The 15,370-nt window shown below is 36.5% G+C and overlaps 1 protein-coding gene across 16 annotated transcripts in view; it reads left to right on the top strand.

Annotated features, from left to right (window-relative positions):
• The window catches only part of MYT1L (myelin transcription factor 1 like), a 307,933-nt gene that overhangs the window by 224,543 nt on the left and 68,020 nt on the right, over positions 1-15,370 (top strand). For 8 of the 16 annotated variants that reach the window (XM_033513050.1, XM_015621695.3, XM_015621694.2 and 5 more), the window contains 5 exons: positions 922-1,899; positions 6,441-6,575; positions 9,105-9,195; positions 11,468-11,575; positions 14,750-14,961. In XM_033513050.1, the coding sequence (XP_033368941.1) occupies positions 922-1,899; positions 6,441-6,575; positions 9,105-9,195; positions 11,468-11,575; positions 14,750-14,961 (1,524 nt within the window). The remainder of the gene's footprint in view (positions 1-921; positions 1,900-6,440; positions 6,576-9,104; positions 9,196-11,467; positions 11,576-14,749; positions 14,962-15,370) is intronic. The other 8 variants (XM_015621697.3, XM_019006099.2, XM_015621709.2 and 5 more) reach the window with 4 other exon arrangements.

Below are 15,370 nucleotides of genomic sequence, written 5' to 3'. Positions count from 1 at the left end.
TGTCTAAAGTTAGGTGAGGTGAATCTCCTCCTCAGGGTCTCTCATTGGCTCCGTCTTAGTAAGCTCTCCCTATGTTATTCAACAGTTACTAGAACAAAGCTGAGTAAAATGTGGTAACTCTGCACCATTCTGTTACAGTACACAGAACATGAAATAACAGCCCTATTATACATATATGACTATAAAATTTGGGCTAGCATATTTACGTAAAATTATATTGTGCATATAATTCCTTCTATCCTCCTTTCATGTAACAACTCTCTTAAAATTCTTAACTTTTCCACAGCTGAACTGAGAGATTTTGATTTTACTGATGGATCCACTAAGTAAAATGCCATTTTAATCTTTTTGTGTAGCTATTAGTCAATTAGTGTTAATGGTGTGTATGGTGTTAAAAATGTGACATTTTCCTTCTTGGAGTATGCTCTTCTGGTGAATGGCATTCATCAGTAAGAGAATAAATCCAGTAATACTCACTCCTTTGCCATCAGTCATATTTACAGGAAGTACAGGAGTGTGAAAAGTTGGAAACATAGGCAATTACATCATCTGAATAATGTGATTGTAATAAAGCCCAGAGAGCTGTGAATATAGGAGTGAAAGGAGAAACATAAGTATTTATGCCATAATATTTAGCAGGAGTAGTAATTAGCATTTTGATTGCCTTTTTCTTATCAGTTCTGTGAAAGAAATTCATGTGAATAGCAAATAAATAAAAATAGCCCTATGGACTATAGAGAATTCAGTCAAATGGGTCAGCCATAGTGTTCTAAAATTGCTGTATGATTAACAATATTTGACATGCAGTTTGTTTTCTGTCCGTGCGATTGCAACAACAGTTCCAATTGTAGCCACTTTTTTCTTTTCTTTTCCTTTTTCTTTCTTTCTTTGTTTCTTTCTTTGTTTCTGTTTTTTATGCAGAAGACCATCAAATGAATTGTCACAATACTCGAATAATGCAAGACACAGAAAAAGACGATAACAATAATGATGAGTATGATAATTACGATGAACTGGTGGCCAAGTCATTGTTAAATCTTGGCAAAATTGCAGAGGATGCAGCATACAGAGCCAGGACAGAATCAGAAATGAACAGCAATACATCTAATAGTCTGGAAGATGATAGTGACAAAAATGAAAATATCGGTCGGAAAAGTGAGCTGAGTTTAGATTTAGACAGTGACGTTGTTAGGGAAACAGTGGACTCCCTTAAATTATTAGCACAAGGACATGGTGTAGTGCTTTCAGAAAATATTAATGACAGAAATTATGCAGACAATACTTCACAGCAAGACAATAGGAATATGAACTTTGTAATGCTAGGGAAGCCTGTGAACAATGGACTTACAGAAAAAATAGTGGAGGAAAGTGATGAAGAGGTGTGTCTCAGCAGTTTGGAGTGCTTAAGGAACCAGTGTTTTGATCTGGCTAGGAAACTCAGTGAGACAAACCCACAGGAAAGAAATCAACAGCAAAACATGAACACTCGTCAGCATGTCAGGCAAGAAGATGACTTCCAAGGAAGAACACCAGACCGGAATTACTCTGATATGATGAACCTAATGAGGCTTGAAGAACAGTTGAGCCCCAGATCTAGGACTTTTTCTAGCTGTGCCAAGGAGGATGGTTGTCATGAAAGAGACGATGATACCACCTCTATTACTTCAGATAGGTCTGAAGAAGTGTTTGATATGACAAAAGGTAACTTAACCCTGCTTGAGAAAGCAATTGCTTTGGAAACTGAGAGAGCAAAAGCCATGAGAGAAAAAATGGCAGTGGAAGCTGGAAGGAGGGATAATATGAGATCATTTGAGGAACAGTCTCCAAGACACCTTTCTGGAGATGACAGGAAGCCTAAACCAAGTGACGGCCATGTCAAAAAGCCATATTATGGTAAAGGTAATATTTCTATATACCGTATGTTATGTCATGAGAAAGTGTGAGCTAACATGTTGAGTTTTTGCATAGATTTCTGAAATGAAGTTATTAATTCCACATAATGGGAACTTTATTAAAATTGTAGTATGTAGTATGACATGATTGTAAAATAGCATCATGCTATGATTATAAAATAAAATATTTCATTCTGCAGTGTTAGAAATATGTACAGTATATCATTGGCTAAATTAAAAAGTAACTTCTCAGGGAAACAAAACAAGAGATCATGTTGAAAGAGGCAAAGATTTTTCTCAAGGTTTTAATATATTATATAGTAATAATTAAAAAAGAGAATTGTGTTGCAAACTATATTTGGGGGGTTATGTAGCAGATAGTCAATCAGCTATGAAGTGCATATATTGCAGATTGGATTGGGTAGGTGGCATCGTGACTTACAAAATTATCATCAAATGACAGTTATTGATGAAGCCTCTCCCATCTAAAATGTAGAATCGCCTGATAGAAATTGAATAGAATCAAAATGACCGATAACATAAGATAGGGGCAGTGACTGCACATTAATTATCTTAAGATAGTAAGGTAATGGAAACCATTTGCTATGCAAGGCATGGTGTGGCCTGGGCTGAGATCAATAGCAATTTCTTTCTTATGTGCATTCCACTTCACTGGTTTCATTCCATTGTGGAAACAGTTAAGGTGCTGCCTTGACCATAATTCAATACAAGAAAAAAAAAAAAAAAAAAAAAAAAAAAAGCAACCCAACCAATAAAAACCAACCAAACAAAAAAAAACCCAACAGACTAAAGGTTACCTTTAGAATGCCTTTTAATTTGCAGGATTATCATGGTGATGGTGTGTTTATATTATGACACTCCTCTTTAACGTGTTTACATCTGTACATGTAGGGCCATGTTGTATTAAGTGTTCAATACCTCCTGAGATTCATTGAACACCCCTGATTCCCATTGACTTTAGTGGAAGTTGAGGACGTGGTATTTCTTGGGAGATGCTAAACAGGGAATAGGTTTATCTTATATTTGTTGTAAAAATATTTGGTTTGCTTTCTACAATTGAGATGGTGAGCATTTTTCTCTTTTTTTTTATAAATGCCTGTTTTCAAAAAGTAATCTCCCTGTGACATTCATGACACATTCACAGACAACATCTTGATCCACAAAAGTTTTGATCATTTTTCACAAGTCTTAAACAAAAGTAATGATCAGTCTTTTAGAAGCATGTAAATTACTGATGTCAAACACTGCTGCGATGTATTTTAGTGAAGTTTTGTTTGTTCTAACCACAAATATATAGTCCAGTGTATGCTGTAGTAACCTTGGGCACTTGGGGAAGACAACTTTAGTTAGTGTATTACTGCATAGCCATGTGGATGTTGTGCTAAATGTTGTTCACATATGACCTATTATGGATGCATTTCCCTGTGAGTATATGTCTCTAAAAATAGAGAAAATATGACAAACAAAAATTAATTTTTGAACTGTTTTTAAATTCTGGTATTGTCCAGACTTTCCAGTCTGTATATAGCTGAAAAAACACTTTTGCATATAGGCCTACTGTCTCCAAAAACCTATATAATTTCTGACAGTGAGAAATGTATGGATATCCTATTTCTATAGCTTCTTTGAACCATCCTATTTCTTGGGAGCTGCAGGCTGAATTTAAATTGGTCCAAGTCTCAACCAGGGACTAAATACTGTGGGAGGTTGGACCATGAAACTTGAGATCATTCTTCATCTTTTTAATAAGAAAAGAAAAAAAAATCCCTTATAAATAAGACCCAAAAAAATCCCAACCAAAAAAAAACTCCAAAAAACCCCCAGAAAACTCCACAACAACCAAAACCCAAAACAAACAAACCTATGGAAAACATTCTGGTAGTTTCTGAGAGAGGAAGCTTTAAGTAAGAGAGTTGCTTATATCACTTGTTCTCCAGTCACGTTATCTTCCAAATACTGCTGGAAGAGTTACCTACAGAGACGTATGATATCGTTAGGTGGACACTTTCTTGGGAACACAGGTTTGCAGTGAGAACTACCTCTTGGCTTCAAAGATCACTGAAACAACCATTAAGAGACCAGTAACCATTTTCCCCCTGCCATTTTAAGCTTTCTAAACAGGCTTTCTTCCAAAATTCATGCATTTTGAAACCTTTTGAAGTCCTTTGACAACCTTCACTTGGGAAATACTTCCATTGTGGCAAAGAGTGAGAAAAGGTTGCAGAGTTCAGTAGAACTGCAATATTTCTCCCAAATAGTAGAAAAGAATTTACAAAACAGTATCCAGTGTTTCGTATAAAGCTGTGAAAAGTTTACTCAAATGTCTTCCATTAAAAGCAATGGGAAATTGTGCAAGTGCAATTTTATGCAAGTTTTGAAATCATTAAGAGTAGTATACAGCATCTTTTCTGACTCATTAGACCATAAAGGCTCTTAAGGATCTGATATGTGCTATAACTTTATGATGTAGACTTGAATACAGAGCAGGATTTGCTTGACGCTGTAGGATGCAAGTGTCTAGATCCTCAGCTGCTCTAAATTACAATACCTTCACTGACTTTGGTGGAGTTCTAACAATGTCGAGTAGCTAAAGTTCCTCTAGTTTAAAGTCTCTAAAAAGCCATTATGGTCTATTAATCATCTACATTTTTTTGCAGTCCTTGAATATTGTTATATTTACATAATTTATATTTCATTTACATTATCTATTCACTTATCTAATACTTTTACACATCCCAAAGTACTTGACTTGATGAGTTGCTTAGAGTTGTGTATGTATGTAGCTGTGGGCTTGCTGTTCTAGTGGTCTCAGCACAGGCCTATCTGGCAGGAATTCAAATCCCTCCTCTGACATTTGCTCCTTCTGTGGCCTTGGGTTTAACTTCTTGATCTCTTTCTTCAATTTCCTGATGTGTGAAATTAAGGTCTTTACAGGAGTGTTGTGATAACTGTATAGCACATTGGAGATAGATTTATATGTTTATTTGTTATTAAAGAGCAATGAACTATGTTTTGCAGTCCACATGCAAGTAAAATAAAACATTCATAATTAGGGATTCCATTTGCAAAATACAAGGTTTAAGTATGATATTATATTATAAGAGTGGATTTAAGACATGGATAGTCATTAGAATGAGCTAAAGATTTTCTGTAAAATGAACCTGTTTTGGAAGAAGCTGAAAAGTAAATGTATATATAAAACCTACCAGAAGGAAATCAGGAATTGGAATAAGTCCAAAACAGAATGTGAACTCTGGGTTGTATTGATTCATGATGAAAAGAATGGGTTGTACGTGAAGTTCTACAAGTACTGAAATTTCCTCCTATTGTACTGAGGGTTCTGTTTGTTGAAGATGGGATGGAATTTGATGTAAAAAAGGGCTTACTGGAAAACAAGTAGCTAAATCTTATTTTACGAAACTGAAAGCATAAATACTGAAGCAGAGAACTTACAAGAGCAACATAAAATTATTAAATGAGGATAGTTCAGATTGGGTATTGAAAGGAATGATGGACTAAAAAAGATGTTGGTGATCTTGAGCCAAAATTGTAGCAGTTTGAGTATCCTGAATTTTATCCCTTTAATATGGATATGAAAATCAGCAATGATGTCCAAAACCTGGCAATGGTGGTGAAGATGATAAGTTGTAATTTGTATCATGTGCTTGTCTGGAAGAATAGCTGTTCTACAGATATTCTGTTAAAGGAAACAAGCAGATGAAGTTCCATGAGAAAGTTCTATATCAGGATTAATGTCACCAGTATTCCATTACATTATTGGCAGAAAACTTTATTTTGTGGAAAAAATACCTAGTTAGACTTTCCTTTGATTTGTAGTCAGAAGATCCGACAACATTCTAAAAGGTCATTAACCTTTCAAGCATATGAATATTCAAATGTTACATATGCATGTTGGTAATGGCCCAAATTTACAATGCAGGTGATACTTTCAGTAATCCTGATTAATGTTTACTCCACCATAATTTATTGAAGAGAAAGGAATATTTATGTAAGTTTACCAATTTGTAAGGAATTTAGAGAAAACCAGAGTCATTTCCTCATTGAGCCTTGGAAAAGGGATTTTTGTGGAATCGTTATGGTGAAGAGCTGGGTTTGCTACTCTGAGGACATTGAACTGCTATGACAGTGTATTTGCAGACCTTAATACATGAGGCAAATAAGAATGTAAAGAAGGGAAACTCCAACTAAACAGTTTCCAAATGACCTTGCACCCTTGAGCTAATGCTTGCCAGCAGAACATTGATTGACAATGGTATGGCTTTGCTGTAAAAAGGTCATTTTCCAATCACTGCGAATGGATATTGCTGTGATCATGGGAGCCTGCAGTCTGAGAAGAAGATAACAGGATAAAAGTGACAGAACTGTGATAAGAAGTAGAAGGTTTTTTGTTTTTTTTTCCAGTTTTCATAATAACATTTACCAAAGAGTAAATGACATGATTAAATGAACCTTCTTACAGAAATGTGAAAAGACTCATTCACTTGACACATTTGTTGTAAATTATAGATCCCTCAAGAACAGAAAAGAAAGAGAGCAAATGTCCTACCCCTGGGTGTGATGGAACTGGCCATGTAACGGGGCTTTACCCCCATCACCGCAGTTTGTCAGGATGCCCACACAAAGATAGGGTCCCTCCAGAAAGTAAGTTCACATTCTTTCATGGAAACTGGGGATAAAACTACAAAAACTTTTCTAGCATGCTTTTTAAACCTTTTATTTAAAAAATTAATTTCATTTTTCAGTATGGTTTGTCTCAACTTAGTCAACTGTTCTGTGTTATACTTTTTCCTTTATTCCATCTTTTCCATTCTTTACTAACTTTACACTAAAAGAACAACTTTTAAAGCTGTATTCTTTGATTTTGAGAATCCTAGGTTATTTTTTAATAGACATATTTAGTCAACATAGAAAAAGGTTTCCAGAAGATGTGCACTGCTTTTGCTCCTGCGTGCTAATGTCACATCAACTGTCCTTATTGTCTTGTACAGGAATAATTATTCCTGAAAAACTTGCAACCCCTTTCCTTTGTTATTGTTGTGTCTGAAATATAATTTATATTAAACTAGTGTGTATTGTATAATAAATAATAATTTGGCTGTTTACCTAGTTGCAGAACTCAGGATTTTGAGCAAACATCCCCTCTCAGTCACATGGGTGGAGCTTCCTGACATGTCAACAAATTCTCCTTGTAGGAAGTTCACCCATATGAGCTCATGGACACACACCTAAAGGCAGAGGGCTTCGTTTCTGGAAGTCACCTCCTTGGCTGGTGAAATCAGCATAGTTCTGTTGAAGCTAATTACTCTGTGCTGGTTTTTATCAGGAAGTATCTAGCTAAGATCCAATTCTCTTTCACAACAGTTTTAAAATGGAGTTATGGATTTCATTCCATATGGACCTAAAATCCTCACTGTCCATCAGCACTTACAGAATTAAACTCAATGAATTTGCAACAGCCTTAAGGAAATGTTACAAAGATGGTCAGAAGTAAAATGGTCCCCAGTTTCCAAAGGAAAGTAGATTCTGATGGACAGGAAAACAGAAGTAGGTTAGCATTTGCAAGAGTGGCAGACATAACAAGTCTCCTCTTCCATGGTACAGTGACTTCTTCCAGAAGTAAAGTGATGAGGAAGTGCTTTAGGAAATTTTGCTGTAGTTTGGTTGGTCTCTGAATACAGTAGAACAAATAAAGTAATTTCTCTGCTTTCCAAGAACCTGTAATTTTTTTGAAACACAAATATTTATTCAGTTGCTCAAAGTTCTATCATTTTTCCAAATGGGAAATAAAAAGCTCTTTAGAAGACTTTGTAAATCAAAGAAGAATATAGCTTTAAACTGTTTGCATGCTCTTGTACCTACTAAAATGACAAAGGTGAGCTCATCTTTTTTTTTCCTGTGATGTTGGCCTTGTGAAGCATGTTTCAAGAACAGCTTTAAATATTAGGAATTTCAGAGTGAAGCTTTTGTATCTATACACATTTTATCACACTGATGATGGGGTGATGATGATGATGATGGTTATCTTTTAATGAGTATACATGGTTTAATTCTCAAGTCTCTGAACAGCTTTTATTCAGTTCTTAACTCAGTCAAGGTATCTACTGCTTTTATTAGATCTTCTATTTTTTTTTTGAGTGAGAACTAAATACAGGCTTCCAGACCACTTCTTGTGTGAGAAAATGAGAACTTCACAAGGGCTGGATGGCCTTTTTCCATTGAGTGATGTACTGCCATCCAGCTCCGAGACATGGATTCAGATATACATCATGTCATTAAAAAATTCTTCAGTTTCCCCAAAAAGTTTTTGATTATTTGGCCCTTCATAGCATGAGCTTTATGATTTAGAGAGGCACTGCTCTGAGCAGCCTTGGAGTAAGTTTTCCATCCAGCTTGCAGTGGATGCAGATGTAAATCAGTTTACTTGCTTAAGCTTGTAGCACTTATTTATTTTTTATAATTTTTTTTCTGCCATCCCTCAATTTTTAAGTACTTCATTTTTGTTCCTAGTATTTAAAAAAAAATAAAAAATCACATTTGTAGACAATACAAGTGAAAATTAGAGGATCCATTCTGTTCACCATATAGATATGAATATCTATGTGGAAGTGAGCAGAACTGGCCCTTAGCTCAATCGGGCTGCCTTATAGTTAGGGTTAAATTCTGTTCAGGGTTGTACTGAGGTGTGTTTCAAGTAATTCAATGTTCTACCAGTATAACTTGAGAGCAGATTTTCAGCTCATGAGTTTGATACTGCATTTATAAAGCTATGTATTAAGAATACATACATTTCCTGAAATAATTTTTCCAGTCTGTAATTTTGTTTTGTATGGTTTCTAGCTCACCCTTTACTGTTGAGCTGATCTTTGCTCAGTGGTTTTGTATGAAGAAGATGTTGGGCGTCTTCTGCTTCACTGTTGCACCAGAGATGCATTTGTTTATAGGTTCTGTAACCTCCATAACTTTCACTGTTTCCCTGTGTTAATGAGCATAGGGTCACAATACTTACTTTCCTCATCAGGCTTTATTGGCTATGTGTGTCACGTGTATTTTGAGGAATGCTGGTTGTTAATGAATCCTGCTTTGTTTTAAAATGGTTTCATATATACTGGGATTTGATTTTTTTTTTCTTGTTTTCATACTCTGCTGTTTTCTCTTACTCTCCTTGTCAAGTTCTTGCCATGCATGAAAATGTTCTTAAGTGTCCTACACCAGGCTGCACAGGCCGGGGCCACGTAAATAGCAACAGGAATTCCCACCGAAGGTAAGGATGCCGTCGCTGGACACCAATCTAGAGGGAACAGTGCCTCCGAACTGCAGCCCTTCTAGCAGTCCATTGGTGGGGGGGAGTGAGTGTGTGTCGTTGTTCTGTTCTGAGGATTGACAGATGGTGCTTCGTGTGCTTTATCCATTTTAAAGAGTAACATTTATTCATGTATTTTCTGAGGAGAACGAGTGTGCGTTTGCTGTAGTATGGATGAATTGATCCACAGAAGACATTTTAAGCATCCTTAGCTTTTTGAGTGGACTTTTTCCTTCTTTTTGTTTTGATATTTGCTGAACAACAGTGGTACAAAACAAGTGGTATGACTCCTCATGGGTGTGTTGCAAGGAGAAGGATTTTGTCTACATCATCAGGACTAGGACAGCGTTCTTGTTCTCACACTTCACTCTCCTCAGAGATCATTTTCTAGTGCATGGAAAAAATCTAATCCTAAATTATTGGGGTATTTTAATACATGAGAAACAGCATTTTAAATACATGGGTGTTAGTTTTCTTACTGACCATTGTCTCAGCCCCAAAGTACTTATTCAGCTAAAACTGAATGAGAATCTTGGCTGTTTAAGAAACATTAAAAACATGTCTCATTACATTTAAAAATGAGAAGACAGAAATATTAGAAGTAATTATTCTACTTAATAAAAAAAAAAAAAAATGTCAAGGAAAAAAACAACTTTTCCATAGTTTCCTAAGATTAGTAATAGATTCTTAGAGAAGGGATGCTATGGCAAATTAAATTCAGTCAAGCAAATTTTGAAAATATTACTTTACTTTTCTGCATGTCATAATTTTCCCACAGAACAATAATAAAATTTTGCCTGTTCCTTTATAACTTAAAAAATCCAGAAAATGTCGATAAGAGGGTAAAAGGAACTGTGCAATGTTCCTGTTATTGAATTCCTTTTTACTATTAATTGTAGCATGAGGGCTTAAGGGAGTACAGGTACTGGACATTCAGTCTTAACAAGCTCTGGGTTACTACAGCCCCACATATCAGCTGCATTTCCCCTAGAAGACTCTTGCGGGTACCAGCCTTTCTGCAATAAGCTCTGGTACCCTTTCTCTGCAGTGATGCTGCCAGTAGATGCAGCAAAATCCTCTGAGAAGGCTTTATGGGAATTACTGCTGCTTGAAGCAGCATTCACTTCTGGTTGAATATCCACTAGAATATTTGAGGTGTCTGAGGAAGAGCATGTCAGTGGAGCGCAGCTGCCCCCTGGCATGGCTCCAGAGCTGCACAGAGCTCCCTCACCCTCTGCAGAACTAGGGCAGTGAGGGCAGGCAGGGGGGAGCACTCTGCAGTCTGTGCTCACCTCTTTCTGCAGCTTTTGGGGCATTTTTCTCTGCTTCACTTTTTTTCTTTTTTTTCCACTTATTTCCTGTAAAGAAGGGAACATCTGGGAATGCACTGATTTGCCTTTCATTTTAATTTCTATTCCTGTGGAGAGCACAGAGAGTTGCGGTCACATAAACATGCGATAGACTATGGCAAGGAAAGGAGCCCCTCCATTGTCAGGTCACAGGCTTTTACAGCTTCACTAAGAGCACCATCTGCTGGCATCAATATATTTATTTTTCTCAGATCTAAATCTTTTCCATAAGAATCAGGCTTATTATTGCCACTTCAATAATAATTCAGCATTTGCAAATTTAATTGAATTTCCAGTGAAGAAATACTTTTCATTTTACATCTACTATTAGAAAGCATACTTTAGTGGCTGAAATTCATGAACAAACACTAACAGTTGGCATGTAGATTTAGCAATCCAAGGCAAAATTTTGAACTCATTTATATGCCTTGCAAAAAGATTGGAGTTAATGGAGCTGAATGAGGTGTGAAGCAGCACAAGATTCGGCCTATATGGTGTTGTCATTTAATTGTCTTCAGGAGCCATTTCATCGGCAGCATTTGTAGATGCATAAAGGTCACGAGTCTGCTAGCAGAGCTGCACAGTAGATTCCAGTTTATATTCTCCTCTCCTACTGGTATGTTCTCTGGCTGACATCCATGAATAATCTACCCATTGTAGACTGTGAGAGAAGAAGAACAGATGTAAGATTTACCATGCAACTTTGAAAGCAGAAGAAAGGAAGTCTATTCTATAGAAAATACACATGACCAAAAGATTTTTGGAAACCTTTTCCTTCAGATTCTTCCTGATGCTGGCTAAGGAGGAGAAGGAGTAATTGGATCAGTGCTATAATGTGAAACTATGCAGGACAAGACAATTAAATTTCCTTTCTGTAATTGCAGCCTCTCTGGATGTCCTATTGCTGCAGCAGAGAAACTGGCTAAAGCTCAAGAGAAGCATCAGAACTGTGATGTGTCAAAATCAAACCAGGCATCAGATCGGGTTTTAAGGTATTAGAAATCACTATAATACTTATTCTTATGCAGAATTCATCACACATTCACCTAATCTGAGAATTTATATTTATATACATTGTATATACATATATATCTCCTTTAAAGAAGAGTTAGAATTAGGGCTTCTGGATCCAATTCTTACAGTGTATTTATCCCACTTAGTTTTCATGGGGGAGGGTTGGTAATTATTTTGGCAAATACATGTAAAGCTGAAAAGCTCATTTTTGTCTTAGGCATTGTTTGGTGTAAAGATGACTGCTGGAGTGCAAAGTCTAAGAACAGTGTGAAAAAAGTTGGTATCTTTTGGGAATAAACTAATATTTACCGGTAAGTCTTGGTTTTTTCAGCAGGCTTTTACTAGTAAATATCAGTTTAAATTAAACCAGAAGCCCTATGTGCATTACCAAACTGGTAGTACACCTTTTGGCAGGACACTTGGAAAATTACCAGGTATAGCTTATATTCCAAAATAACATCTGGCTTAGTTCTTTGTCTCTGTTGCCCCCATTCTCTGCCAGGAAGGACAGAAAGGGAGAAAAACTGTCTCCTAAATTTGCATATGGAAAGGATCTTGAACCAATTTTATATGATTATACTCCATTTCTTCATCCATGAAGGATTCTGCATTTATCTGAAGTTATATCCAGCTTTGTGCTATTGTCTCCTCTTTTGAGATATGTGGGTGGAAAAATATTATTTCTGAGGAGCTGAAGTGTGAAGGATGCATGCAAAGCAATCAAACTTCTGCATGATTGTACCAGCCTTATGCTGATGATGCCCCAAAAGCTGCAGAATTTCTCCATGGATACTGCAATATCTGTGGGCTGGGATAGGTACATCTCTCTCAGCTGCCTCAAAGAGCGTGGAGGAAGTGCTGCAGCTTTAGTTCCCAGAATTTCCTACTTTATCCCATAGGTTTCTTAGTCTTTAGCTCTCTTCTAGATTGAAGAACCGATTGGGCTACTTAAAATTTTCTACTGTATTACCAACACCATTCTTTGGATATTCCCTTAGAAGTTCATCTAATCTTGATGGTCTTTTCCAAAACCAGCATTTCCGTGGAGCTGGGAACATAGAATTATGTTCACATCTACAGAAAAACTTTTGTCATTCTTGTTGACTGTGGTCTCCTTCTGCAGATTGTTTTTTATGGGCTTTATCTTAACTGTCCCTAATTCAGTTTGCACAGCTTGGCATGCAACATCCCACAGAGGTTTCTTAGAGAAGAGTTCTTCAAATCCCATTAGGAAAAAAACTTCCACTCTTTGAGGGAATAAAACAGTTTCTCACTTGATGGAGAAAGACAGATCAAAAATGCAGTGACTTTTACCACTGCTCATTACAGAGAAGCCACTGAAGTCAGTTGCCATAGAAGGCAACTGCTCAAAAGCAGCATCCAGATTGCTGGCAAACTCCCTAGGATTGTTCTGCAATCTTAACTTCACTTGTAAGCTGCCTTGTGTTTCAGGTTTTATAGGCAACTCAGATAAGTCTTTCATCTCATCTCTTGCTTTCCTTTTACCTTTAAGTCATTGAAGTATTTAAGATGAACTTGGCAGCTATTTATAATATTTGCGTGCAGGCAATTGATGGGCAGACGGAGATGTTTTAAGACTAAATCTTGAATATTTGTCTTCATCCCAGTTTCCATCTCAACTGCATTTGAAAGTTCTTACTTAAAAAGAAATCAAATTCATAGGACTTCTATTCCACTGAAATTTTGGATTTGCATCGTATGTTCAGGATCTGAATTGCAGGTTTTTGGCTAGATGTAGATTATCTTGAAACAGGATCAAACTATTATTCATATCACCTCATTGTATAAATAAGCCACTGTATTTTGTGAGGAAGAAGTGTCTAAAGGAATGAGCATACATAAATCAAATGGAATAGTATTACTAATATGATTTTTTGGGTGATCATTACATAAATATCCTGAATAAATTCTATGAAAATAAATTCATTCAGAAAACATGATATAATATTCCAAAACTATTTCTTACTATTGATCACATTTGACTTTTTTAGTCAGCATGATGACACCTCTAACACAACTGAATTTATGTTCCTATGATTGTTCCTTCCATTTCCTCTGGTTATAAATGCAGTAAGAATAAAGGAAGAAAAAGAAGAAAAATTAAAAAATGCTATATGCTTCTTGATGCTAGCAGAAGCACCTCAGGTGTGCTGTTCAACATCCTCACCTCCTGCTAAATTCAGCAGGTAGACATGTAGCATTGTGTAGCAGCTGCTTCCAACAACCTAGTCATAATACTTTCTTATATAGATAGGGTTTGCAGGATCTGACCTTCGTTTGCCTGCTCTGAGCTGAATTCTGTGTCCACTTGCAGAAGACGGTGTGACAGTGGAGTTCACTGCAACATTCTTTCACTGAGATTTCAGAAGTTTCTCAAATATCTGGATAACATCAATCAGGGCTTCTTCTGACTGTCCTCCCTCATCCTAAATGAAAGAGATATTTAACTGAAACAGTTTTTTTTGTATTCATTCTCAGGACCTTCCTTGAGGTGTGCATCTGTGTTTCAGGAATTGCAGCTCCTGCCAGAACCTTGCATTTAAGGATGAGCAGGACCTGCAAGGCAGCAGCTCAGAGTCAGCAGAGCTTCTGAGACTCTTCTCAAGATGAACATGGATTTGTATATTGAAGGATGAAACAGTAATAGTTACTTTTGAAAGCACAGAGGAAAACAGCATACAACTCTGTTGGAAGAAATTTGGAGGAAACTCCATATATTAGGTGGAGTGTCCAGATCTACTTTTTCTTTTTGATATTTAAAGAATCTTTCCAAACTTCTGTCAGTCTGCTTGCCCATCTTTAATTCACCTCCCAAAAGAAAAAAAATGTTTGCTATGTGATGCAATTACATGGGGAAAGGGAAACCCTGAAGTATTTTAAAACAGAATTTTAAAATACTTTTAGCAGCAGGATACATTTAGCGGTATTAGAATTAATTTTGTCTAGGCTTTGTTCAAGGAAATAAATATTGTTTGTCTGCTGAAAACAACCAAACTAAGGAAATGCAATAATATATTGCTGTCTCTTGAGTAAAAGAAATAACTAAGATTTTCTAATCTGAACTATAAATTATGCACAAACATAGTAAACTGAACTGCATCTAATAAACTGTACATATCTTTAATTTCTAGGCCCATGTGCTTTGTTAAGCAATTGGAGATCCCTCAGTATGGCTACAGAAACAATGTCCCCACCACCACACCCCGCTCCAACTTGGCCAAGGAACTAGAGAAATACTCTAAGACTTCGTTTGAATATAACAGTTATGACAACCATGCCTATGGCAAGAGAGCCATAGCTCCCAAGGTGCAATCCAGGGATATATCCCCCAAAGGATATGATGGTAGGAGGTGCACACTCTTATACATGAGAGACAAGTTTGCAGTTAATCATGTTGTTGTATATGTAAACATCATACAAATAAGACATGTTTTCATGTTCATACAGTATTATGAGGAATGCTATCATATGTAAGCTATTTTAAAGGCCTTTTTAAAAAAGTGTTGTTTTATACGGTGCCTGCTTCAGGATTGTTGCACTGTTAAAAGACATCTCCAGCTATTAATCTCCTGGGATGTTTAGATGGCGATAAAAGCTGAGTAATAGAGATAATCCTTATGTTACTGTCTGGGAGACCTGGCCTCAAGGGTCACATTAGGATTCTTGCCTCCATGCAGCAGTTCAGGTAACCCAGAAAGATAACATACTTGCTTTGTGGGGATATGGAAATAGAAAACCTGGGCCTCTTTGTG

Source organism: Parus major, chromosome 3, assembly GCF_001522545.3.
Source record: "Parus major isolate Abel chromosome 3, Parus_major1.1, whole genome shotgun sequence".
Classification (NCBI taxonomy): Eukaryota; Metazoa; Chordata; class Aves; order Passeriformes; family Paridae; genus Parus; species Parus major.
Note: the sequence above shows the minus strand (reverse complement) of the source record. Positions and strands in the feature narration are given on the sequence as shown.